Below are 27,739 nucleotides of genomic sequence, written 5' to 3' on the forward strand. Positions count from 1 at the left end.
ATTAGTTTTTGTTTTGTTCTGCCTTTCGTTTCATTTGTAAATATAAGAACAGTATTACTTACGTAAATTCGATAAGAGGCAAATTTATATTTGTTCACATCCATATAATAGGTGTGTACAATCTTTCGAAGGTGGTTTCCATCCACTTAGCCCTGCGAGATGCGTCGCTTTGCAAGATATCTGCACACCATTCGTTTAGAGTTGAACAATGCTGGAGACTGTGCGCGCCTTCCAAGTCTGACAAACTTTTGTATTGTGCCAAAGCCAGCTTCGGTCAAGCAAGAACCTGTTGTAAAAGCAACAACCACTAGCGCATCTGCTGGCACAGTAACACACATGGTGACCCAGCAAGTGCGCAAATATGCGCCAGCAGCCAGTAATAAGCTAGCTGACATCGCATGCTGGAACTGCAAGAAGAGTGGCCGTAAAAAATATATGTTGTGCTTGTCTTGCGGGTATTTGCAGGATGTAGACATGGACGTGGTAAGTTACAAAACAGTAGATATATCAGTTGGAATATTCATAATTCTACAATTAACGAATTTCAGAATTATTTTGATTTACTAAGTTTTCCGAGGAGTTTTTCTTTGAATGAACAAGAACTAACGCGACGATTTCGTCAGCTGCAGACATTAGTACATCCGGATAAATTTAGCAATAAGTAAGCATAATAAAAGTGCCACTGCTTTTGGCGGTAACTATGTACATATATGCCAGAGTAACTTAAGCATTCCTATAAAGTAAGTTTAAACAATGAACAATCATATATTATATATTATATTTTTTAGGACATCACGTGAACAAAACAACTCTGCTGACTGGAGTGCTCTAATCAATAGAGCCTACAAAACGCTGTCGGCTCCAGTAGAGCGTGGCCAATATATATTGAAGTTGCAAGGATTGCAGATGCCACAGGATAATAGTGCCTTGGACAAGGAGTTTCTCATGGAAATGATGGAGCGCAACGAGGAAGTCGAAGAGGCGAATACCAGCGAGGAACTGCAACGCTTAAACGAAGGCATTGTACAGGAATTAAACGAGAGTGCCACTGAATTAAGTAGCAAGTTTGAATCGAATGCACTGAACGAGGTAAAGTCGCTGTTGGTTAAAATGAAATATTTGCTCAGTGTTCAGAAAAGTATTAAGAATAAAATTCAAAAACTAATGGGCGGTTGAGCCTAAATGTTACTATATGATTTGACACATTTCTTTTAAAATATTCTATTATCAATTATTCTCAAGTACAAACAAATATAAGTATGTAGTTCAATAAATAATTCGGGACACGTTAAGACAAGTATATATTCGTTTAATTTGCAACATCATGGATTGCTAACGATTGCTTTTTTCTCATATCATATGAGAGATATACCCATTGAAGTGTGTGCAAATGTATTCTTTTGATATCGCACACTTACTACTTTTTTCGTTAACATTAGAGTGAACGATTTCGCATGCTTTTTTTGGAGATGAATTTACATTTGCAATCAAAACTCTCTAACAACAACAATCAACAGCGATCAGCTGTTCAGTGCATAACAGCAAATTGGACGGCGATTTAGTTGAAACTCATAACAAGTGTTTTGGAAACTGTGAAAGTACTTAAATGTGTAAAGAACAATTTTAGCGTTAAACAAATATATTTTTGCAAGCGTTTCACAAGGTACATACATACATACGTACATACATCAAAGAAAATCTTTATTCTAGGTAAACAATTATGTGAATTATCAATTCTCAAGAAATTCCCATCTACGTTAAACAGAAGTTGTTGTGTTCGAAGCAGAGTTGCCAATCATCAATGAAAACAATTAGCCAACTAGAGATTTATGATAGTACGACAAGCATAGTGGGGATATTCATTCAAAAGTCTAAACTTACGAAGCGTTGAACTTTAAGCGTTCAATCATACCATTACATGAACATGCCTCGAGAAATATTTGTGTGATTTCATTAGACATCGTTGTTTTCTACCTTCGAAATGAAAATAATACAAAATTAAGAATCAATTGACCTTTCGATATGACCACCTTTTGCCTTGACTACGGCCTTGAGACGGTACATAAACGAATCGCAAGCTGACCGAATGTGACTTGCAGGTATATATTTTGGGTCCACTCTCGGACAATGGCTTTTTTCAGCGCCTCGAGACTGGATAATCGTTTAGTTCGGACCTTGCTCTCCCAAAAGGCAAAAAGAAAATAATCCACCGGACTCGCGTCTGGTGAATTTGAAAGCCATTGTGTGGACGTTATGAAGATCGGAACGTTGTTTTTTAGCCATTTTTGGTTCACTCGAGTTTTGTGAGACGGTGCCGAGTCCTGTTAAAAGGTCCATGGTCTGCCACCGAAATGTTTGTCTGCCCACGGTTTCCAAGCATCCTCCTGAATACTTTCCCGATTATATTTTGCATTTACCTTGACGCCAGGCTCGATGAAAACGATTGGAGAGCGTCCATCTGCGGTCACAGCGATGGAAACCATTACCTATGACGGGTGCTGCCTGCTTGTGGTGAATCGATGACTCAAATTCTCGTATGAACGGGAGTTTACGAATTGCTCAATTTGAAAAATTTTCTCGTCCGAAAACACAATGTTCGGAAATTGGCCGCTTTCGGCCAAGCGAAGCAATTCCTTCTTGTGGCTGCTGCTTTAGTGTGAGATCAGGCGCCTTTTGGATCTTGTAATGCTTGACTTTGAGATTATTTTTCAGTATGCAGTGGATGTTAAGGTCAGATATTTTCAGATTTTCATATTTTGATTGGCACTTCGTCGGGGATTTCGCTCGAGTCGCTTCTTCACTTTTTGAACCATTTCACGTGACGTTGCAGTCCTTTGATGACCACCTCCATGACCTCCGAGTAATGGTGCGATAAACAAAAGGTTTATTTGCTTTATGGAGCTCAAACTCACAAACAATCGCTGGTTGTGATTTTCCTGCTAAATATAATGCAATCACCCTTTTACGTTTGAAATCCATTATCGATGTTCTTTTTCTCGTTTACTCCGGGACTTCCTCCGCGCACTTGTAAACAATACTCTGGACTGTCATTTAGCCAACTAACAGACAGCTGATGCCCGCGCGAACTATCTGAAGTTGGTTACACTTCAAATGCCGGTCCCTGTAGAAAAAAAGAAATCAAAATTGTTTTTTTCGGTTTAGGCAAAATCTCCTATTCAGTGCTAAACTCCTTCTGAGTCTTTGTAGAGTCATAAAACACCTTAAGAATCATTGCTTTGCTCCGCTCAATGAAAGCAATTATTGAATGCTTAATATAGTATGTAGTCCTTTACTGCAGTGTCTTTCTTCGTACTGAGCACCACACTGTTGGATGATTTTTCGAGCAGTTTTTGAAATGATGACCGAATTGAAGACATATCAATTAGCATTAACCAAAAAGCATATTGAGCTCATGCTTTGCAGAGATTCTCCTATTTTTTCCACGCCAAACAATAATAAATAATAATAAAAGGTAATTTTCAGAACATCTCAAGCAAATGAAACAACGTGGATTCAGTGATTTCCCCTTTAACGATTAAATTTATTGTTTCGTATAAGCCAGAAAATTTACTCTTTCTTTACTGAGTTTATGTCCCTTTGCCGAGGTTTTTTTGAGCACATACGAGTTCTATAGAGAAAGCTTCCCCCGGATTCATCGACATTCTATGTATTAGTGCTATTATGTAGTACGCACGAACTCCCGAATTCGGCAGAAATGGCAACGTTTTCGTAGATAGAGTTTCAATCACTTGAACTAAGTTCGAATAAATGCTGCGAACTTCGAATTAGCGGTCGCTCCTCGGCAGGCAATGGCAAACCTCCGAGTATATTTCTGCAATGAAGAAGCCCGTCATAAAAAATATCTGCTGTTCGAAGCCGCCTTAAAATTGTAGATCGCTTCATTTGTGGAACAACATCAAGATGCACACCACAAATAGGAGGAGGAGCTCGGCAAACACTCAAAAGGGGTGTAAGCGCTAATTATACATATATCTATGTATCTACATATTTAATTAAAAAAACGAAATTTAAATCTAAAATGGATTCCATTTTTGCAGCAGTTTGATTGGCAGAAGAGGAAGCTAGACAAAAAAATGCTTACCTGTAGAGCGCAAAATGTTAAGGGATGCTTGTAATCCCTTCAATTTGAGTTAAAAAAAATAATATCGAATATACAATTTTTTATTCTACTTCCGATTAAACAAATGTGCGTTTAAATACGTATTTGATATGGTCGGGGGCCATACATGTTTAGTAACACCACTAGGCCTCGCAGTAAGAACTCTTCGATTTCTAGCAGAGATTGGTAGCCTCAACGCTTCTTTTTCATAAGTATACGTAAATAAATTTCAATTCATTATGGCTCTGCCGTCAGCATATTAATCAACCTCTCCCATTAACCGTGGTGTGTGGATGGTCGAGTCCTATTGAATAATTTGATTAAATACACTATTACCAATAAATATTTTGCTTACACATTTGAATAATTTAACAATATATTTCTATAATTTTCATTTATTTTATGCCTTCCCCGACGAAGTAAAGCATTCGTATAAATTTGTCACGAAAAACTCTCATTCGAAATCAATAATACCGATTTCAGTAATTTCGAAAATGCGGGAGAATTTCGTGTCGTTGTCGAATATGATAATAGCATTTTTACGCCATTGCCCTTTCGGGCTCTCCAACGGAATTAATAATAGGCTTGTATATCTGTTCCTTTCTCAAATCTAGAGAGGAAATATTTTCGTTTGGTTTTTACAAAAATGTGTTAACTGAATCAGTCCCCATTGCTAGAGTGGTAGCCATCCGATTTTTATTAGATTTTGGCATGTGTAGCTTGGCGTTTTCCTTGAGCATATGAGATGTGATTGCTAAATTCTTGATTTATGAACCTTTTGATCAATGCGCTTTCCATTTTTGGAATCTCCGAAAGTCTCAACGATTTATTTTCAGGGCGGGATTCAAAATGAGCTATTCTGGCCTCTTAATACGAGTTATTATTGAACCCTCCACGAGAAAATTTTTGGATAAGCAAAAATCTCCATTTGATTTTCGTGAAACCTTAGTATCGTCTTTAATTGTTAGTAATGCAAATTTATCTTTGCCATTATGAGCGCAAAACTAATTGAATGTAAAGATGATAGATTACTACCGTCGATCTCGATAACGCCACTCCATAAACTGGAATTTGCATATAAAAAAGGGAAATCCACGGTTACAGCACTACACACAATTGTTCGCGATATAGAAAAGGCCCTTGACCTAAAGAAAATGACCCTCTGTGCTTTTATGGACATTGAGGGAGCTTTTGATAACGTGAACTTTCAAGCAATAGAACTGGCACTCTCCAATAGGGGAGCCGATCCAACAATTGTTAAATGGGTAAGCAACATGCTAAACCTAAGGATAATCACAGCCTCTCGGGGGCAAGTTACCCTAAATGTTACAGCCGCGAAAGGATGTCCACAAGAAGGGGTACTATCGCCATTGCTTTGGCCCATATTGGCTGACGATTTGGTACAAACCCTTAACAATAAAGGGTGTAAAGCAATAGGGTATGCAGATGACATATCTGTAATAATTAAAGGCAACCACGAAAGGACCATAAAGGACTTAATGCAGGATGCCTTAAATATAACCTGGGTGTGGTGTACAAAAGAGGGATTATCAATCAACTCTTCCAAAACCACTATTATCCCATTTACCAGGAAAAGGGTTCTAAATATATCCACCCTGAGAATAAATGAATAGACGTATCTTTAAAGGAATAGGTTAAATATCTAGGAATTATCTTCGGGGCCATGAGGACTACCCCAACTGCTGGCATGGAAGCACTTTTAAATTTACCACCGCTACATTTAGCAATACAGGAGGAAGCTACTATGCAAGCACTCTCTTTGAAAGAAAAACTGAAACCAGTAGACCTTACTGGACACCTCAATATCTTGAACAGAGTTCAACATGCAGTAAGCGTAACCCTGGCGAATGCCCACACGGAAGCCGTACTCAATTTTATAAAGAGATACCAAGTTATCTTCCCGTCTAGGGAAGAGTGGAACACGAACCCAACATGGCTAAAGGATGCCTTACAAAAATTGTACACAGATGGTTTCAAAACGATCTAATGAGTAGGAATAGTGGGGCCTAGAGCACACAAATCCCTAACACTAAGTGCAGATACCATGATTTTCCATGCGGAACTCTTGGTCATAATGGAAACAGTGGAAATTATATCCAAAAGAGGGTTCGAGAAAGTAAAAATTAATCAATTAATCAAATCAATCGGTTCTCAAAGGAAACGAGAAGACATACTTTTATGCCACAAGAGACACAGAATCCCGGGCTCGTATCTGCTAGAGGAGAAAGGCCTACAATTGCTCCCACCTAAAGAGCTGGTTCGATTCCTCGGTGTACTAAATAATTACAGGGTTTGATTGAAAAATAATGAGCCTTCCCGCGCGGAGCGTCTGCCAAGCGATCAACCGAATCGGCTGGTGGGGAAAAATGATCGTTGGACCTTCCCCTTCCACTAGAAACCGGTCCCAGTTCGCTGGCAACAGCGGGATAGTCAACATCGCTCCTCGCGTGAAAGCTGTTTTAAAAGTGTGTTAGGATTTTGCAGTGGTGAAAATGCAGCGATCGTTCGAGCAACGTTATTCGATCAAATTTTGTGTAAAGCTAAACAAAACGAGTACCGAAACCAATGGGCTACTCAAGGAGGCTTACGGAGACCAATCTCTGTCCAGTGTCCAGGTAAAACGGTGGCACAAGTCGTTCAAGGAAGGCCGGGAGGACGTCGAAGACGAACAGCGATCTGGAAGGCCTTCGACGACGCAAACATACGAAGATGCACCTCACCTTCCTCTGCACCTCTGCATTGGCTAAGATGGGAATTTCGGTGCTTCCCCACCCTCCCTACGGCCCAGACCTGTCCCCTCCGGACTTCTTCTTGTTCCCGCGCCTGAAAAGAAAGCTGAAGGGGAGGCATTTCGACTCCATCGAGGCGATCCAAAAATCCGTGACAGCCGAATTGAACGCGATTCCGGCGGATGAGTTTAAAAAATGTTTCCTGCAGCGGAAGGAGCGCTACTAGCGGTGTATTGACGCTCAAGGGTCCTATTTTGAAGAATATTAGTTGTATAAGGCAAAAGGTTTAATAAAACTGCTTAAAAAAATAAGGCCATTACTTTTCAATCAAACCCTGTATAATTAAAAAATTAGGGGGCACAATAGATCGATCTGGTCGCAATTCATAAAGGCCTTAGCCTAATGTGTACAACCATTACCATAATAAAATAAAATAAATTTAGAATTAGAAGATTTAAAAAGCCTGCCAAGCACAGGTGTAGAGGTAATTTGATGAAACCGATAAGCAATATTATCGAATAATCGCCTTTTACATTTTTTATTAGCCGAGATAAAAATTAGGAGTTTTTGATACTGCTCAATCCATTATCTTTTCAGAACTGTTGCCCTGAAGATCGACATTCGGATTTGACATTCGCTTTTCTTGATAGATTACCGCAGAAGTATCTGCTTCGCTCATTTGCATTTGAAATTCATATCTGGCTATCTCATCCGCTATTTTATATCCTTCAACATTGCTGTGCCTGGGAACCTGTACAATTTTCAATTCCCGGGCCAATACCATATTTTCGAAGCTCCTTCACCATTCTTCTCTAGTCGGAATTTTTTCGGAATCCTGGTCAAAAAGTCCGGGCTGTCGTAGCATAATTCGTGCTAGTCGGTCAAAGTCCGCTGTGGTTTCTGATGGTATAAAAATGTACAGGAATGTAAAGTTTTAAATCCTTCATTGCATGTCGCTCATTCCAATCTTGTTCAGGTGAGGGTTATATGTAACAGCATAAAGTCATCGAGATATTTCTAGACATACCTAATAGGTCTATTTATAAGTTCGTGCGGTTTTACAACAGATGGCGTAACTTGATTATTATTCCATCGATCCACATTTCCAAACATTCATTGGAGAGCTACTGTCGTAAGGCACAAACGTCAGTATAAGTTTTTTATTTGAAGCGTAAACAACAATATTTTTACCACACTTGAAAATGTCGAATTTCGTGCCAAATAATGTGTTTTTGCGGGGAATTCTTCTTCATTATTTTAATATGAAGAAAAAAGCAGCCGAAAGTCATCGTATCTTGGTGGAAGTTTATGGTGAGCATGCTCTATCTGAGCGAACGTGCCAGAAGTGGTTTGCACGCTTTAAAAGTGGTGATTTTGGCTTGGAAGACGAAGAACGCGAGGGTGCGCCGCCAAAGTTCATGGATACCGAATTGGAGGAATTGCTCGATCAAGATCCGGCTCAAACGCAAGAAGAGGTTGCAAAAACTTTGGGAGTTGATCAATCAACCATTTCCAAACGTTTAAAAGCCATGGGAATGATCCGAAAGGTATGAATTGAAGCCAAGAGACGTTGAACGCCGTTTTATGGCATGCGAACAACTGCTTCAACGGCACAAAAGAAAGGGTTTTTTGCATCGAATTGTGACTGGCGATGAAAAGTGGGTCCATTACGACAATCCAAAACGTCGGGCAACGTATGGATACCCTGGCCATGCTTCAACATCGACGTCGGCGCAGAATATTCATGGCCTGAAGGTTATGCTGTGTATCTGGTGGGACCAGCTGGGTGTTGTGTATTATGAGCTACTGAAACCGAATGAAACGATTACGGGGGATGTCTACCGACGACAATTGATGCGTTTGAGCCGAGCACTGCGAGAAAAACGGCCGCAATACGCCGATAGACACGACAAAGTTATTTTGCAACATGACAATGCTCGGCCACATGTTGCACAAGTGGTCAAAACATACTTAGAAACGCTCAAATGGGATGTCCTACCCCACCCGCCGTATAGTCCAGACCTTGCGCCATCCGATTACTATCTCTTCCGATCGATGCAACATGGCCTGGCTGACCAGCACTTCCGTAATTACGATGAAGTCAAAAAATGGATCGATTCGTGGATTGCGGCAAAACCGACCGAATTTTTCACAAAGGGAATCCGTGAATTGCCAGAAAGATGGGAAAAAGTAGTAGTAAGCGATGGACAATATTTTGAATATTAAATTTGTAACCATTTTACGTCAATAAAGTTTCAAATTTCGAAAAAAAACCGCACGAACTTATTCATAGTCCTATTATATAAACATATATGCTAAAGTGCTCGTAATGGTAAGAGTAGTCGATTTGGTCATGTCTGTCTGCCCATGTGCACGATTAAAGGAACAGAAATTAATATGCCAGTCATGCCCATCTCCCATATAATGGTAATTTTCGAGAAAGAAAGAGCGTGTTATCTATATTATTAAAAATAGCCACATTTGGAAAAAATGATAAACCCAAAAAAGAAGTACGGTTAAGGCACCTTTCTAGTCTAGAATTTCGAAAAAATCGATTTTTTTCCATGGTATGATAGTTCATACTTTCAAAAATATACTTGCAAATTTTTATATTGAAATTCGTTGTAGTTTAAACTTTACAGTACTTTAAAATGAGACCGGTTTGGAGTACGACGCCCAGGTATAAGCGCGTTAACCGTGTTTTTCTCGAAACTATTTTTCCGAGTTGGCGTTGGTAATTTATTAAAAAGTACTGAACCGATTGATTTGAATTTTTAATATGTTATGTTCAATTTTCACGTCTCTAGACCAAACAGGTGCCTTAAAGAAAAATATTGGAAAATGGGTGGTGCCATACCTTTTTTTTGTATAAATGCGTGTATCTCGACTTAGTAAAATTCGCTCAAACTTGTATTACTCCACATCGCATTTGTATCTGAAATATGTGTATATTATTGAGATCGAATAAAAACCTCGCCAACTATTCATATGTTAAGATTAAATTTCTGTCAGTCCAATTTTAATATCCCTAAAATATGTGCGGGTATATAAAGTTGGGTCTGGACCGAATTTAACACTTCTCTATTTGTTATATCTGCCGGCGAACGACCTGTGCTTGCGGCGAAAAATATTGCTGCCCCTGTCTATTTGTCATAAGGAATTGAGGTTTTCAGAATTCGAATGCTGTAGGAATTCAATAGGTTGCACAGATAATTCTTTACTGTCTAGTTGAATCGAACAGGGTGTTAGAAAAATAATTTAAAATATTTAAAGAGGTAATAGTATGGATCAGAGGAAGCAAAAGCGTATTGATAAACATGGACCCGCAAACGGAGGCTTTTGAAAATAGGTATGGCAAGTTATTCCCTTTTTCAGTTCGTTTGTTACTTGCTATCATAAATTCATACATGGAAATGGAATCTGGAACACTTTATTAATACACTTTGGTATCAACCATCCCTAAAGGTTTTATCCTCTATTCATCATCGAAGCATAATTTTAAATTTCACAATTTCCCCTGCCATAACTTATTTTAACGCATTTCACCGAAGCGAAACGTCTTTATAATAAAGTATATCAAATATTCAGATTAATTTACACTGTATTCAATTCAACAAAGAAGCAGTGCGATTTATCCAGAAGATACAAGTTAGTATATATTCCTAGAACAGAAGATGAATTAATTCGGGGAAGAGTACCCTGAGAATAGCAGCCAAGGTAGGAACTAGTGCTGCTTGTGTTCGGAAAATTCTCCTCGAGTAGTTGCTTTATCCGTACCATTTGCTGCTGGTTTCTATGCAGTGATGTTGAATACCCCTGTCTTCTTGCGATTATCCTTTGTACTGGTGATGCTGAGTTCACATGCCATATCTCAAAAATCGTTAGTTAGCGTACTAAGGTAGGTAGGTAGATTAGATGCCAAGAGTACCCCAGGTACACTACAAGTAGCGCTTACGTGCCGTTTTGATACCATAATGTGGACCACTACCTGCGAAAAAATTTAGGGAAGAGAAAACCGTCTACAGCCATCCAGTGTGGTTGATGTAATGGAGGAGAGAAAAGGGATCTAGGCTGGAGAATTTCTTCAAGTCATCCCCAAAGGGCACGCTAAGGAATCTCAAGCGCCTAACCGCCAGAGCCGGACATTTACAGTGAAAGTGCTCAACAGTCTCTTTCGAGACTGCTTTTTGGTCCCACGAGCAGGCACGGAAGGGGTGGTCCGCCACGGCAGAGCCGGCATACCGCGGTAAGGCACTTAATACAACCGACCTCGCCTGGGCATCGGAGGGAACTGTTAAAGTCTGGTTATTTAGGCACTACCAGTCATGCAGGCCTCGGCACGGGTATCTCACTACCTTAGCTTAAAGTGCTGACAAGGTTATGCCGCCTTGTCACCGGTTGACAGAGCCTCGTTAGCGAAAACAGGAAGTACCAAGTCCAGGACATCAAGTCTTGGACAGTGGGCAGAGGTTGCCATTTGGAGATGAGTGGCTATATTGTTCGCATCACTTTCCCTACCCCTCTCCCAGCCTACTGCTTTATGTCGACCCGTACGGCAGATAGTTTTTTATGTTTCGCATTCTATGCTTATGTATGGGTTTATAGTAGTAGTAGTAGTAGTATTTATTGCAAATAAAAGCAAAATATACAAAATTTGAAATTTACTTATTGTAATATTAAGAAAAAAATAAATATTTACAATAATTTAACGACAATGGCATGAGTCGTGTGTCGATTTATTTTTTGCACAAAACAATTATTCGGTTTACGGTTTTTAATATTGGGCAGCGCGCCATGAAATGTGCTATGTTTTCAAGCTCGCCTAAATTATTCATTGAGCAAGTTTTAATTTCTGTGTCAAATCTGTTGTTATTTAAAATTATTACCATGTCACTTTTAGCCCTCATTATCCAACTGCTTGATTCTATATCATATTTTTTTAAATAAACCAGACCTTTTGACCAATCTAATTACTTATATATCCTACTAGTACTTACGGCCTTTTGTATGTACAGCCTGGTTGGTATTTAGCCTGGTTGTGGTTTGTTAAAAGCAATTTTGCATCTTCTATCCAGCTTTCTGATTGTATGTTATCTGTTCGCCAAATGATATCGTTTTTACTAAACCAGTTCTTATATCTCTAATCCAGAAGACTTCTTTCTTTATAACAATTTTGGACAAATAATATCGCAGCCGATTTTCTGAGTATATAAACAAAATTCTGTGCATATATTTAAGGAACAGTTCTAAAGTTAACAAATGATTTTCTAGCATGCCGGTTTCCAAGAAAAGTATGTATGTAGGCATATGTGATGGTAGCTGCAGAATTCGCTTTACAAAATACTTTTGCAATACATCAAGTTCTTCAAACCACCCGAAACCCCACACCTGTGCTGCGTATGATTGTATTCAACGACAAACTTTCTTTTTTAAAAGACAAGTCCACGAAGCATTAATACCATTCTTTGCTGCAGCTGTTCTGTTTTCAACATGTTTTTTACAATTCATCTGAGGTGTTATTTCCACTCCTAAGTAAGTATATCGAGACACAGTCTGTATTTCTTCCTTACTATAATACCATTTCTCCTCTTTACTAAGTTTCCCACCTTTTCTGAACACCATTATTTGAGACTTTGAGCTGTTTACTTCAAGATTCCACATGTTGCAGTGTTCAAGGTTATTAATCATCACTTGTAGTTTGCCTGGGTGATCCGCTAACAAAATGATATCATCTGCCTACATTAGAAGTCTAATATTTTTCCCTTCTATGTTTAATCCTCCTTCTAAGCTTTCATGTAAGTCGTTTATGTTAAGAGCAAATAGTATTGGCGACAATAGGCATCCCTGTTTGACGCCTGAGTTTGTTTTGAATGTATCTGAAATTTCTGAGCCATTCCATATAACTGTCTTTGTATCACTGTATATACAATATTCTCTATGAACTTCACTAGTTTCGTTGCAAGCCCAATATGGTGCAGTTTATACCTACATATATCAAGGCATTTCTTGATACTCTATCAAACGCCGCTTTAAAATCGACAAAATACGCGTAAACTTTGTTCTTTTCTTCGAATTTTAAATGGACAATAGCGGCTAAATTGAATATATTGTCGACTGTAGAGTAATTACATATTTCTGAAGCCGGCTTGATACTCGTTTAAGATACTGTTCCTTTCAGTCCAAGAGGTTATTCTTTCGTTAATTATGCTCATCATAACTTTAGCAATGCAGTTCATGAATTAAATTCCTCTGTAGTTTCCTACCAGGGCAGGATCCCCTTTTTTGAAGATAGGAAAAACTACGCTCGTTCTAAAAGCCTCGTCTACTTTGCATTTTTTGTAAAGATTTGTGTAAGCACTTGCCATAGCCGTAATGAAAGTATCGGGAGCATTTTTTAAGAACTCGTAAGGAATTCTATCAATCCCTGGAGCTTTGTTTAGTTTAACTTTGTTTGGTGAAAAAACTGCCTCAAGCAGATCGTCAGCGTGGAAGTTATGTGCATAAAAAATTGTCTTGTCAATAGCAGTAGGGCTCAGCAGATTTTCAAAATAAACCGTAAATTCATGCGTTGATATGGCGGAACTTATTTCCAAAGTTTCACCTATTATATTCTTAACAAATTTCCCCCAGCTAGCGCTATCTTTAATGTTGTTAATAGTTTCTATAAGCCTGCTATACTATTCTTCTCTGTTCCTTTTACATACTTCTTTAAAATATTTAATTGCTTTTAAGTATAACAGTTTATTTGTATAATTATAGCTTTCTCTAAGGACACTTAAACTTTGAAATGACGAGATCTTTGCTTCTTCACATTCTTTGTTGAATCACTCTTTCTTGCCTAACCTTTTAGATTTCCTCTGGTACCTTATCGACGACTATTCTATTGCTTCTTGGAGATCTTGAATATTAATATCTTTTACTCTACTTATAATTCTTATATTCTTATTTAAGTTTTCTTGATACTTCTCCATTTTTTGGATATTCCAATTCAACTTTGGTAATAAGCAACATTTTGACATTTTGCAAGCTCTTCCACCCAACTTCAATTTAATTGTGTGGGGTATGGGTTTATATACAATAGAATCAAGTTTTTTCTAATAGGGGTCGCCGTACAAACACTCTAATATTATATCACGCCGCCTTGTGGGGCACTCTGTTTTATTATTAGTAGTCCATCACTGCTTTCTGCTCAAGTGACCAGAAGTTTCTCAAAGTTTGTGTAGCAGTGATGAAGAAACGGTATCGTCAAAGGGTTTGCCATGGTTGACTGAGCTAAATGCTCTGGGTTGGTCGAGGGCTACTTCTGCCTCTCGCCGAATTTTTGCTGACGCAATTTGCAAGTGAGGTAAGTCATGGATATTTTGTGCCCATAAGATGGAAGCGTTAGTTCTGTGTGAGCTGTGTTCTGACAATCTATCGGAAAATGTAAAGCTTTCTGTAGTGCTTTTAAAATGAATTTATGCACCTTTAAAAGTTAGTTTCCCTTGCGATAAAAAGTGTTTATTCAAGTGCATTTGTGAGTTTGCCAAAAACAATAAATTTATTTCTTGAAGTTGATAACATTTTTATGACGACTATCACTACATTATAAAAGAGTAAATGCAGTGTAGAGAGATAAGAAATGTACATACATACCTGCATATACATATCTTTTCTAAAATTCCCACTCATATATGTTTTGCGTAGGTAGGCTGTTGAAGTGAGGTCTTATACAACGCGGTTTCGATATAACGCGATTTGGAAAAATTAGGTTTCAGTACAACGCGAAATTTAGGCTTATATAATGCGAAGAGGAAAACATAATTATAAAATCTGGTAACACTAATTTGCGTACCACATATTTATAATATGTAATGTATTTTTAATGTAAGCCGGGAATTACCCTTTTTTGCCTTAGATAGATAGAATAGATATTAATATAGCACATTATTACGAAATTGAAAAGGAGCTTAAAAAAACCACCCACCAAAAACTGATAACAGATTTTGCAACTATAAAACCAGTAGAAGAACCACAAGGTCCCACAACTAGTTTCTTATCCAATAGCGAAAACTATGTTGAAGAAATATCTTCTGATGAAGCTATTGCTCCCCCAAAACGCCCACGTGCAAAGATCTTTGAAGACAGTGAAACAGATTAATTACCATATGAAGTTTGAAGAATAACAATAAAGTTTTTAATTTGTTTTAGTTTGTTTTTAAATTTTTTTTTTGTGTTTTTAACTGTATAAGAAAGTCTGAACTTTAGTATTGAGTTGAAATATATGTGCATCTGTTATTTTGTATGTATTTTATTTAAAAAAAACCTATTGGAACATAACCCCCAAATTTATATGAAAACTATGTTTTAGATAACGCGGAATTACATAACGCGCAATTCTTCTGGAACGTAACTATCGCGTTATACGAGGGATACCTGTATTTGAAGCCTGGAAATTCCAAATCCAATAAGATTTATAAAAGTTGTGTGCTCGATGTGTCATGCAAATTTTTGAAAATTTGTCTCTGTGTTGTATTAACTCTGTACACTAACGCAATCTTTCGTCGTCGTTGTGACATAAATAATGTGCACAATGGATTTCATTTCTATGTTTAGTTAGTTTTTAATTAAATTGGAAAAAATACGTATCATTGCATCCCTGAAAAATGAGAACAGGCGTCGTCGTTTTGACGAAGGAGTTAATATTGGACACATTTTTTATATTGTTGTTCTGAGATCAGCGTACTAAATTCTGCATTTATTCTAATATAGTAGTTCTCTTGCTTTACAGCCCTATTATAGGCCTCTTCTTTTAGCCAAGCGTTAGCAGGTGGCGAATAGATGAAGCAACTTGTATAAATGAACATACATTGGCAACGCGGGAATAGAGCTGCCTTAAATTACAGATGTTTTATTTTGGGAGCATAGGGCCTCGTCAATACATACTTAGTCTTTCGCGTTGGTTTCGTTAATCTATTTTTGATTTCTGTCCAGATAGGTGATTAGCCTGCCACTACCAGTTTTAAATAGTGCCCACCTGTCGTTGCTCAGAATAGCGCCTTCTTTACTGCTTGGGGTGCCATCTGTGTTTGACATTTTTTTGCCACCCAGAAGGATCGCACAAATGGTTGAGGACTTCGCTAAATTTGGTGTGTCGCCGCTATTACTGCGGTTGCCCGATTCCTCTTGCTGGCGGCACTGATGTGTGCTTTTCAGCCACAACACAAATAATGCGCTAAGTTTTTGGGGTTTAGGAATGTGATTTCTTTTTAGAAATAGGGAAAGTAGGTAAATTTGGAAAAGTGCGAGAACCGTGTATTACGTGGGATTCGAACCCACATCATCTGGGATAACAGGCTAGTGCTCTTACGCTAGACTAACGAGGCCGCTAATGCAGTGAGTTATACCAGTCTAATGAGGTAGCGGCGAAGCTTGCTTGATAACTTTGTTGTTGCTTTCGCATGCAAATTTTTTATCAAATTAATTGAGCATAGAGATAGTGAACGGAAAAATGACGAATAGAAGAGGTTTAGAAATTCACATGATAATCTATCATCCTTGGTAATTCCGACGATTTCTTAGTTAGTGTTGCCAACCACTTAAACTTAGTTTGAATTAGTGCTACGCGATTTTTAAATGAAATGCCTACGGGTGTTGCTGACATCGTTGGTAGTTATTGACATAGAAAGCAGTATTATATAAATACAATTCAATAAAACAAGGATATTTAAAAGTAAAATGGATTCCATTTTGCAGGTGTTTTATTAGCAGAAGAGGAAGCTAGACAAAAAAAGTTTACGTGTTAAGCGAAAAATATTGAGGGGTTCAATTCATATATTTGCTTAAATCACTAAAAGAGAAATAACTCCAAAAAGCTAAATTTGCTTCGACTAGCTGGTTTTACCATTAGAGAAATTTTCCAATCGCAAAGGGTTATCTTTATATTTTAACTCTTATTTAACTCTTCCAGGTTTAGTTTTTTACCCTCTGGTACAAATTTTATCTGCAGAAAGGCATTTTACGTGAATGTTAAGAACTTAGTACTTTCAGTGCATACAGAACGTACATTCACATATGCATTAATTACCAATAAATCAACAAAATTAATCTACCTGTTCGCATATGGCAGATTACCTGCAAGAATGACAATCAGCTGTCAATACTGTTGTGAAAGGTTTAATTTGAAATGAAAATCAATGAAATGAAATGAAATTATGTTGGTTGAATATTTCGGTGTTTTTGGTTTGTTTAATTATTATTAAAGATATGAAGAAAATACCAGGAGAAGGAACAGCTAATTTAATTGCGCAATTGGCTGCTAATAATAAACAGTTGGAGGAAATCCGTAAACGACGTTTACTAAGGTTTCAAAAAATTAAGGCAGCAATACGCATTCGAAATTTGATATTACATTTTATAATAAGTAATAAGAGGACACACTCTTTTTTCTGTTATATGAATCCATAATTAATCATATTTAACAAAAATTTTATTAGAATTACGCCTACAAGCCTGTTTTCTTTGCCGGCGTCCATTTGATTTAGTTTTTACTTTGATGTTTCTCCTTACATTCGTAATAATAATTATCGATAAGACAGGGTTGTATGTCAAAAAGTATAATTATTCTTCTTCTTCTTCTAAATTTGCGCGATTACCGCTTACGCGATTTTGGCCGAGTCTAACAAGGCGCGCCAGTTGTTTCTTTCTCGTGCTAACCGGCGCCAATTGGACACACCAAGTGAAACCAAGTCCTTCTCCATCTGATCTTTCCAACACAGAGGAGGTCTTCCTCCTCCTCCGCTACCACCAGCTGGTACCGCATCGAATACTTTCAAAGCCGGAGCGTTTGTATGCATTCGGACGACATGATCCAGCCAACGTAGCTGCTGGTTCTTTATTCGCTGGGCTATGTCTATGTCGTCGTAAAGCTCATACAGCTCACCGTTCCATCGCCTACGATATTCGCCAAAAATCTTCCGCAGAATCTTTCTCTCAAACACTCCAAGCGTCGCTTCATCGGATGTTGTCATCATCCAAGCTTCTGCGCCATACGTTAGGACGGGCATTATGAGAGCCTTGTAGAGTGTTAGTTTTGTTCGTCGAGAGAGGATTTTACTGCTCAGTTGCCTACTTAGTCCAAAGTAGCACTTGTTGGCAAGAGAGATTCTACGTTGGATTTCAAGGCTGACATTGTTATCGGTGTTAATGCTGGTTCCTAAGTATACGAAGTCCTTTACAACCCCGAAATCGTAACTGTCAGTAGTGACGTGGATGCCGATACGCGAGTGCGCCGACTGTTTGTTTGATGACAGGAGGTACTTCGTTTTGTCCTCGTTCACCACCAGACCCATTCGCTTTGCCTCTTTGTCCAGTTTGGAGAAGGCAGAACTAACAGCGCGGTTGTTAAGGCCGATGATGTCGATATCATCGGCATACGCCAACAATTGTACGCTCTTATAAAAAATTGTTCCTGAGCGATTAAGTTGTGCGGGTCGTACGATGCTCTCCAACATCAGGTTAAAGCAGTCACACGACAGCGAGTTACCTTGTCTGAAACCTCGTTTGGTATCAAACGGCTCGGAGAGGTCCTTCCCATTTCTGATTGCGCTGCTGGTGTTGAGCAACGTCACCGTGCAAAGCCGTATTAGTTTTGTGGGGATACCAAATTCAGACATCGCGGCATACATAAGCTGATGCATGCACCTTACCAGCTCTTCGCCACCATGTTTGAATAGCTCAGCCGGCAGTCCGTCGGCACCCGTGGCTTTGTTGTTCTTTAGATATAGTAAAGTTATTATCTAGGATTATTTTATAATCTCAGATTTTGGGAGAGAAATTTTGTAGGGAAAATCTCACTTTTTAATTATGGGGTGGGAGTTAAGTACGAAAAAGAAGATCATCTACTTATATGTCAACGTATTATAACACAAACTTTGAAATATTCTGAGGATTGAAGTATTCTCGTTGATCAACTTTCTCATGACTTTCCAAGTTGTTTTGATTATTGAATAAGCAGAAAAAATAAAAACGCTCGATTTAATGCAAATCTTCAATCCAAAATTATATAAAAAATTCGGTTCGCTGACAATCAGCCGTTTCAGATTAAAATTCGAGCCTCATTGAAATTGCGTAAATTGCATCACACCTCAAACTAATACGTGCGATTTCGGAATGACATCGCGAGATTTCCATTACATGCTCGATTTACTGAAATATATGTATAATTGGCGCGTACATTTTTTGTTGGTGTTTGACTGAGCTCCTTCTCCTATTTGCGGCGTTCGTCTTGATGTTGTTTCACAAAAGTAGGGACCTGCAGTTTTATGCGCCTCCGAACGACTGATGGTTTTTTATGAGCGCTTTTTCATGGCAGAAATACACTCGAAGGCTTTCCCATGCCCGCTGAGCGGTGACTTGGAAAATTTTTTTCTTCATTTTGGTGTTTCACCAATATTCGCACCTACGTTCTCTCTTAATTCCGAATGGTAGTCACGCACCAAACCATTCGGTTGCGGCAGCCGCATGTTCCTTGAGTCCTTGAACGGGTTTAAAGGGCATACATCATTATTTTTTTCTGGCAAGGATCCTTGATCCATGGCCTATGGCCCATGCTGTTAGTGCTCCTGCTGCCTTATATTTTTTTAACGTTTTATTATACAAATTTAATAATAATAACAATAATATTTGTGTATGTTACATATCTTCTCCTTTATACAGTTATTAAAATGTTTATATGTATATAATAAACGAGACTGACTAACCTCGAAATTCAAAGGCGTTAGTTATGAAACGGAGTGTAGAAGAATTATATTTGCATATGATAGGCGCTTTGCTAAATCCTGATTTTGAGAACGAATTTCCGAAATTTGTTAAAGCTGCGGAAGTATTATAAGTCTTTACACAATAAAACAATATTAGGCAAAAAAGTGACATGGCTCGTGAAATGAACAGTTCAAATATCAGAGTGTTTCCCCTTTTGAAAAGCGGTCTTGAAAAATAAATTGTATTATATTGTTTGTTTTAATTAACTTTGGTTCCTGCTAATAAAATAAAAAAGGTGCCTCATCAATGTGTACTTCCCACTGACTGAAAAAGAGAGCTAAGCATAAGTTAATAACTGGTTATTTGATATGTAGATGCTGTAGCTGGCGCTGGGGATTTGGCTTTATTAACTACTTGTATTAAAAGTAATTTATAAAAAGCGTTAGTGTTATAATTAAATGCGTATATGAAAACGTATGCAAATATACTAACATACTTACATATATAGTTGCGTTTATATATAAAATGTATATGCAAATATGTGCATACATATGCATACCCCTTTACACGAATATACTCTCTTAAAATGATTATATAAATATTTTCATTATTTGGTGGAAGAAACTCAATTTTAAAATTTGCCTCCTACAAGGTTTGCCATTTTGAGCGGATCGAAACGGACCAAAACAAGCTTTTTGTGAGGCATTAACACTAAATTATTATTTTTTATTTGAAATATTAACGTATGCTATTATGCGTGAAATATGACAACGTTCAAATGTTCTAATGTGTAAATATCAATGACTCTGCTAGATGGTTGCGAATTATTGGCATAAGCTTGCGACTTCAGGAAGCCCCATAAACAAGTCTAGCGGTGTCAAATCACAAGGTCTTAGTAGATAACTACACCGTCAAGTCGCTGATAATAAACTTTTATCATTTGCACGTGCTGCTCAATTGTGTTACTTACCATGGTGATTTAATAGTAATAAAGGGTGATCAATTTAGAGGTATCGATTTTAAATTGAAATAAAGCAACGAAAATTAAAATTGATTCGGAGTAATTTTTATTATTTTTGTGTAGACATTTATTTTTTAAAGATAATCTTTTCATTCAAATGTTTACCGCAACTGTGTCGTAGTTCGGCCATTCACCAAACACCGATTTAGAATCACTTGCTGGAGGACTTCGGTCGGTATCCCGTGAATAACTTTAGAAATGTTGGCTTCCAAGGCGTCAATCGAAGCTGGTTTATCCACAAAGAATTTAGATTTTACATATCCCTCAAATAAAAATCCAATGGAGTGATATGGGTTCTTGGTAGCCAATCCACAAGTCCGAGACGAGAAATAATTTGCGCATCGAAACGATGATGGAGTAAATCAATTGTTTTACGGGCTGTATGGCAAGTAGCGCCGTCTTATTGTTATGGAGATCACGGGCTTCGATTTCCGGTATAAAAAAATCGTTTATCATGCCGCGATACCGTTCGTCATTCACTGTTACATTGGCACCAGCCTCATCTTTGAAGGAATATGGGCTGATGATTCCTCCAGCCCATAGGTGGCAATAAATGGTTGTTTTCAATAGATCTTGTATAGCATAAAAGTTGGCCTGAGCGCACAATGCACACTTTTCACCGATCATCAATTTTCGGAATACAAATGTACGATTTGTTAACGTTGTTGAGGCGTGATTCTTCCGATGACGACGTCAATGAAAACTGAAAAAAATTATGAATTTAGTTTGACAGTAGTCACGCGTGATCTGTCATTACAACCGTATTGGAAAAAGTACCGCCAATCTTCTCACTCTTTACAACAAAAACAAAAAACGATAACTAATAAAAAAAAGATTTGATAGACAGCGCCAAAGAAACATGACCGCCAGAGCTGGGCAATACGATCTTATCAGAAAACCATGTAACAGGTAGATACCTTTAAAAAATAAATGCATTTAAAAAATAAATAAATAATTGGTGCGTTCACTTCTGTTAGGTGTTTGACCGAGCTGCTCCTGCTATTTGTGGCGTGCATCTTGAAGTTGTTCCTCAATGGAGGGACCTACAGTTTTAAGCTCTAAGTTTTTTATGAGGAGCTTTTTCATGCCAGAAATACACTCGGAGGTTTGCCATTGCGTGCCGAGGCGTGACTGCTATTAGAAAAAATTTCTATAATTTTGGTAGAATGTATATACATAATTCCCAATTTATAAACCCAATGGGTCTGTTGCTGCAACGAATTTGACTGACAGCAAAATAGATTATGTGCATTTGAGTCGAAGGAACCACATATGTACGTACCGTACGCCATGCCGGAATGCACAAAAACTGGTAACTTTCTACTTTTGCCGTACAGCAAGGGCGGCGAAAATGATAACTGTATAACCGTGCATTCGTCGCTACTGGGTAAAAAATACCACTTCTAACTTTTTTTCTACAAAATATCGTGACCTGCCGCTGCAAGTACCTTCCTGCATAGAAACAAAAGACACGCTCCCTACATAAAATAAATATTTAATTAATTATATGTACACCTAAATGTATATTATGTGGTAATTTTTACCCGGTTGCCACCGTTTGTTTTTGTATTTGCCTAGCGACAAACCACGGGTTAAAGAAAAAAAACTTTGTAACGCGCACATTTTTATCGATGGTGTTTTTTATTATATCAAATTAAATGCAGAAAATAAATGGCATTTAAATTATTTGAGTCAATGGAAATGCACCTTTATCTTTTCTATAAAAGTTTGAAAGAGCAGAGAAAAGACTAGGCTTAAGGGGACAGATACCCGTAAAATTTCGAAAAACAAAATTTTTGTTTTTCATAAAATGTTAATATAATCCTTTAAGAATATGTCAAAAAAATTTTAGAACGTAAATTTAAGTTTTTCTTATATTATAGATCGTCAACCGTGACGACTCTATTCTTTGCGTTCGAGCGCTGGGAGAGGAATTTTCATGTATTCAACCTTTAGACTCGTTTTTATCAAAGCTATATTTTTCAAATTGGCGTACACGATTACTCGAAAAGATATTGACCGATCTCCCTAAAATTTTGCACAAATCTTTTTTATGATATTACTTTCTATGTGAATTTACAATTCGAATGATAAATAATAATAATTTTTTCGAAGCCAAAATAGTAGGAAAATTCGCCCCAAAATTCATTTGTTTTTTTTGGAGCTTTTTATTCCGCGAATTTTTTTTCCCCCATTTGTTGTTAATTCATATAGAAATTATGAGATTAATTATGGCGGCCGCCGTAGCGAATGGGTTGGTGCGCGACTACCATTCGGAATTCACAGAGAGAACGTCGGTTCGAATCTCGGTGAAAACACTAAAATTAAGAAAAACATTTTTCTAATACCGGTCGCCCCTCGGCAGGCAATGGCAAACCTCCGAGTGTATTTCTGCCATGAAGAAGCTCCTCATAAAATATCTGCCGTTCAGAGTGGGCTTGAAACTGTAGGCCCCTCCATTTGTGGAACAACATCAAGGCGCACACCACAAATACGAGGAGGAGCTCGGCCAAACACCCGAAAAGGGTGTACGCGCCAATTATATATTTATATAAAATAAACAAAAAAATGTTAGGTTGTATTCAGATCACAGACGCCGATGCTACAATGCCCGCCGATTGAGAAGCCCCGCTGCAATCTTCCTGGCAGAATTGAGTGTACATCCGCCATTTTAAATGATTAAAATAAAAAAAAGTGTATTATTTTAAAGTATTAATAAACTGTATGCCAATTTTGAAAAAAAATTTATTGACTCCTTCATTTTAAATAACTTTAATGAAGATCAGGGGAAATACGTCCGTTTACAGGTATCTGTCCCCTTAACAAAGTGCCCCTGAAAAATGAATGTGCGGCTCCATCTCGAAGTTATGATCGCACCCATCGTCTACGACTACCATAAATTCTATTATAAGCCTCAATGAGCATTGCTTTTTGTAATATATTTCACAACCAACAAAAATCTGTTTACACACAATGAAATATAATATTTGCTTTCCCTACAAGAACTTCTGTTGTTTTTTTTTATATGCGGCAATATCCTCATTGTGGCACCACGGTACGTTTTACATGTCACGTCAATCAAATGCGTTGGCGCAACGGACGCAACGGAACCATTGTGGCAGCCCCATTACGTTCTTTACAAGAAAGTAAACTACTCGTATAACTACAAGGCGTTCGCGTATTCCCCCTTTTCTTAATAGCTGCAATAAAAACACTTTATTCGCTACTACCAATATTTGTCCGCTTTGATTTTGATTGTTTATTGTTTACCTGAATTAAATACAATATTTGGTTTTTTTTGCACACTTTTCATTTCAGTTTCCCCACACACACTTTGCACCTCACACAATTCGATAATCAAAACATCGCGCCCAATTAAATATGTTGTGAAAACTTGATTGGCATGCATGGGTCAGCAGCGCTGGAAGTGTGTATAAATTTAAGTGTTAGCTAAACCGCTATACTTGCATACATTCATATACATATACATATATATATATACCTAAGAGTACGTTCCGCACAACACTTAAAGTGGTTTACTATTCAAAAAATCGCTACTCACTGTCACAGTCGAACGTTGAAAGTGCGCGCCCACAGAAGCATTCGCATGTGCAGATATTGTTCGCTGCTGTCGAATCGATTATAAATTTCATTTATTTACATATGTAGCTACTTTATACACTTCGTATACTTTATTACGCGTTATTTGTCGCCGGTGCGACTCATTAGTGGCCTAGCAATGCAATTACTTCCCAATATTAATAATTGCAATCCATTGAAAAGAGACGCCGCAATAATTTTGGTGGTACTCTGCATTTTATCCGTCATTGATGGGTCGGCAGCACGTATTGGTGGTCGAAAATATACCAACAATTACCGCGATGTCAATGACGATACAACGGTGAACGTGAATGGGGAGAATACGCGCCCAATCATCGGTATCCTAACACAGGAAGTTTCAAATTTTGTGCTCCGTAAATATCCGGATAAGGACTACACCAGTTATATTGCCGCTTCGTATGTGAAATTTGTTGAAGGTGCCGGCGGACGTGTCGTACCGATTTGGTGAGTGGAAAATCGCTTTTGATTTATTAGTATATAAATATTTACATATGTACATATGCATGTGTATAAGTAGCACAATATTTATTGACAATTGATAACGATGTACTTGGATACAAGTACATATATAACGTGATTATTTTAAATAAAAAATTCTTGATGTCATTTTGAGATTTAAATATACGTAACACATGGGCTAGAAAGTCCCGGGCCTGACAAAGAAAACACGATTTTTTGGTTGAAATTAGCTTTATTCATAAACGTAATTTCCATCAAGAACAATGCAAGCATTCTAGTGCTGCCTTAACATTTCAATACCACTTTTGTAGAACGATTTATCTTTTGCCTCAAAATAGGCCTTCAGGTTTAGCGATAACCTCTTCAATCGAGCGAAATTTTTTACCGGTGAGCATTTATTTTAGGTCTGCGAACAGCCAGTAGTCGCTGGGAGCCAAATCTGATGAATACGGTGGATGTGGTAGCGATTCGAAGTTCATTTCATGTAGTTTTGCCATTGCTTTGATTGACTTGTGACACGGAGCGTTGTCTTGCGTTTGGTCAACAGAGAGCAAAGTATCATATGACGGTATCCACTTCGAACAGAGATTCCTCATAGTCAAATGCTCATGTAATATAAAGCTAACACCTTATTTTTATATATTTACGATGTCAGTCAACTCACGCAACTTCACTTTTCATTCGTTCAAAACAATTTTGTGGAGTTTTTTGATGTTTACTGGTGTTACCATCTCATTTGGTCGTCCACTGCGTTGTGCATCATTGGCGTCCCTACGACCACTTTGAAGTCAACAAATAATCATTTTATTGCTGTTTCTGATAGAGCGGAGTCCCCATAACACTTTTTAAGCCAATAGCTTCGCTTGAACGATATTTTTCCCCATCAAGAAGGAGTGTAAAATTAAAACACGTAAATCTTTTTGATTCATTGTTTTGAAAGTAACAAAAGTAGCGTCACTCTTGGTATAATAACTCACGAACTCATGAATAGAATATCATGAATATTTAACTAGCTGAAAAAGGCGGGAATGCAATAAAATTATATGCATGTTTTTTTGTTTTGTATTTATTTTCATAGCCGTTGTGGTGTCGCGTTACCCTCAAGTAGTCTTCTGAAACCAGACTAAGCCTGTTTACTTTTATCACCTCTCGCCGCGCGACTATCGTCAAGTAGGTATTACATTGCGGAGATGTAAGGCGATTAGCCGCCGCTCCTGTGTCTCAGTCTTTCCAGACGCCTCATCTCTTTCAAAGTTTCGGCCGCTAAGAATAAATATGTGTCTTTTTTGTTCGGCAACTTTTGTGCGTTTTGAAGGCAAATTCATACAAATTCCCTATTTGCAGAAGTCTTGGTGCGCCTTATTCCCATTCCTTATCGCTATCAGTTTTAAAAATGGGTTGTTATAGCACAGAATTGACAACTGACAGAACTGACAACAAAAAATTGATTACTAAGCGCACTGGCGCTCTGTTTGACAACTTGCGCCGTCTTGTTGAAACCAAATGTCGCCGATGTTTAGCTGAAATCTCAACACAGTTTGGCATTCTCAGTAGCCACATCTTAGTTATCGATATAGATAGTTGCCATGCAGCTAATAAACACGCGATACATAAATTATAAATGTGAGTTTGTTTGCCTGCATTGATCTGATTACCGCGAGCTTTAAAAGTGCTGATTTTGTTGAGCAAAAGACAAAGCTTGAGAAAGCAGATCACGAGTTATTACTAGATAAAATCATGACTGGGGATCAGCACCGGCTACAACTGATACTTTCATACTTTCGAATCCAGCAATCAATGAAAAAAAGCTACGAAACTCATCCTGTAACTGTCCTTTGAAAGCATACTTAAAAACATGGAAATGGGAAGTCTTATTTACCGTATTCACCAAATATTGCATCTACCACCTATTGATTTGTTCGAACCATACAGAAGAATTGGTCATTGCTTCTACTCCTTGGAAAAAATTGAAAATAGATTTATGGTATTCATGAACTAAATCTAAAAAGAAGGTTTTTTCTGAGAAGGATTTTACCTCAACCAACAATTGCTTGAGAAATGGACAATATTTTAAATAAAATATAAAAATTGGTACTTGTTTCTCCTCAGTAGATGCTTTAAATATAAAACTTAGAGATTTTCAAGTTACGCACCCAACATGCATGAATTATGTGAAAAAAAAGTTGTTTGCACGAAATGGATCCGTTGGGTGACGTGGAAATCGATATACTAATTGGTATTCCAATAAGAGGTGTTATTTTGATATTCAAAGAAAAATGATATTTTTTAATATAAATGATCGGATGTTTATTTCATAACATCAAGTAAATGACCACCACGACCACGCTTACAGGACAATATCCCTTTCATGAAATTTTCCATAACCGAATTGCAAAGTGGCTGCACTATGTCCTCGATAGCCTCACGAATTCCATCTTTGAGGTCTTGAATCGACCCTGGGCTGTTGATGTAGCCCTTCTCTTTCACGTGGCCCCAAAGAAAAAAGTCACAAGGTGTTAAATCACAAGATCTCGGTGGCCAATTGTATCACCTCTTCGAGAGATAACACGGTCCGGAAACTTTTCCTGTAAAAGATCAATGGTTTCGTTGCTTGTGTGGCACGTAGCGCCGTCTTGTGGAATATATACGTTGTCCAGATCAATACCATCCATTCCGGCCATACAAAATCGTTAATCATCTCTCGATAGCGCAATCGTATTCAAAATAACACCTGTTATTAGAAAACCCTTTATATGCAGTGGCCCGTCCTTTCGTTTGGAATTCAAACTATCGTTTTGTTTTTACTTTAACAACTGAAACAATAGGCCTCTTCTTTTCGCCAAGTGTTAGTAAGTGGCGAATAGATGAAGCAACTGGTATAAAAGAACATACATATATTGGCAACGCGGGAATAGAGTTGTCTTAAATTACATTTCTTTATAAAATAGTTAGTTATACCAGTCTAATGAGCTATAGCCATACTCGCTAGCGGCGAATCTTGCTTGATAACTTTGTTCTTGCTTTCGC

General features: G+C 37.8%; 2 protein-coding genes across 2 annotated transcripts in view; both read left to right on the plus strand.

Annotated features, from left to right (window-relative positions):
* The first annotated feature begins 20 nt into the window (after positions 1-20).
* Positions 21-1,196, plus strand: LOC128860879 (iron-sulfur cluster co-chaperone protein HscB). Its single transcript, XM_054098667.1, has 3 exons — positions 21-483; positions 549-661; positions 789-1,196. Exons 1-3 carry the CDS (start codon positions 160-162, stop codon positions 1,174-1,176), a joined length of 825 nt encoding a protein of 274 aa, XP_053954642.1. The 5' UTR covers positions 21-159; the 3' UTR covers positions 1,177-1,196.
* Positions 1,197-1,329: 133 nt separating this feature from the next.
* Positions 1,330-27,739, plus strand: part of LOC128860877 (gamma-glutamyl hydrolase A) — a 49,296-nt gene continuing 22,886 nt past the window's right edge. Inside the window, exons 1-2 of the mRNA XM_054098663.1 lie at positions 1,330-1,663; positions 23,951-24,697. Of these exons, the coding sequence (XP_053954638.1) occupies positions 24,372-24,697 (326 nt within the window). The 5' untranslated portion in view covers positions 1,330-1,663; positions 23,951-24,371. The remainder of the gene's footprint in view (positions 1,664-23,950; positions 24,698-27,739) is intronic.

Source organism: Anastrepha ludens, chromosome 4 (genome assembly GCF_028408465.1).
Source record: "Anastrepha ludens isolate Willacy chromosome 4, idAnaLude1.1, whole genome shotgun sequence".
In the NCBI taxonomy this organism is placed as follows: Eukaryota; Metazoa; Arthropoda; class Insecta; order Diptera; family Tephritidae; genus Anastrepha; species Anastrepha ludens.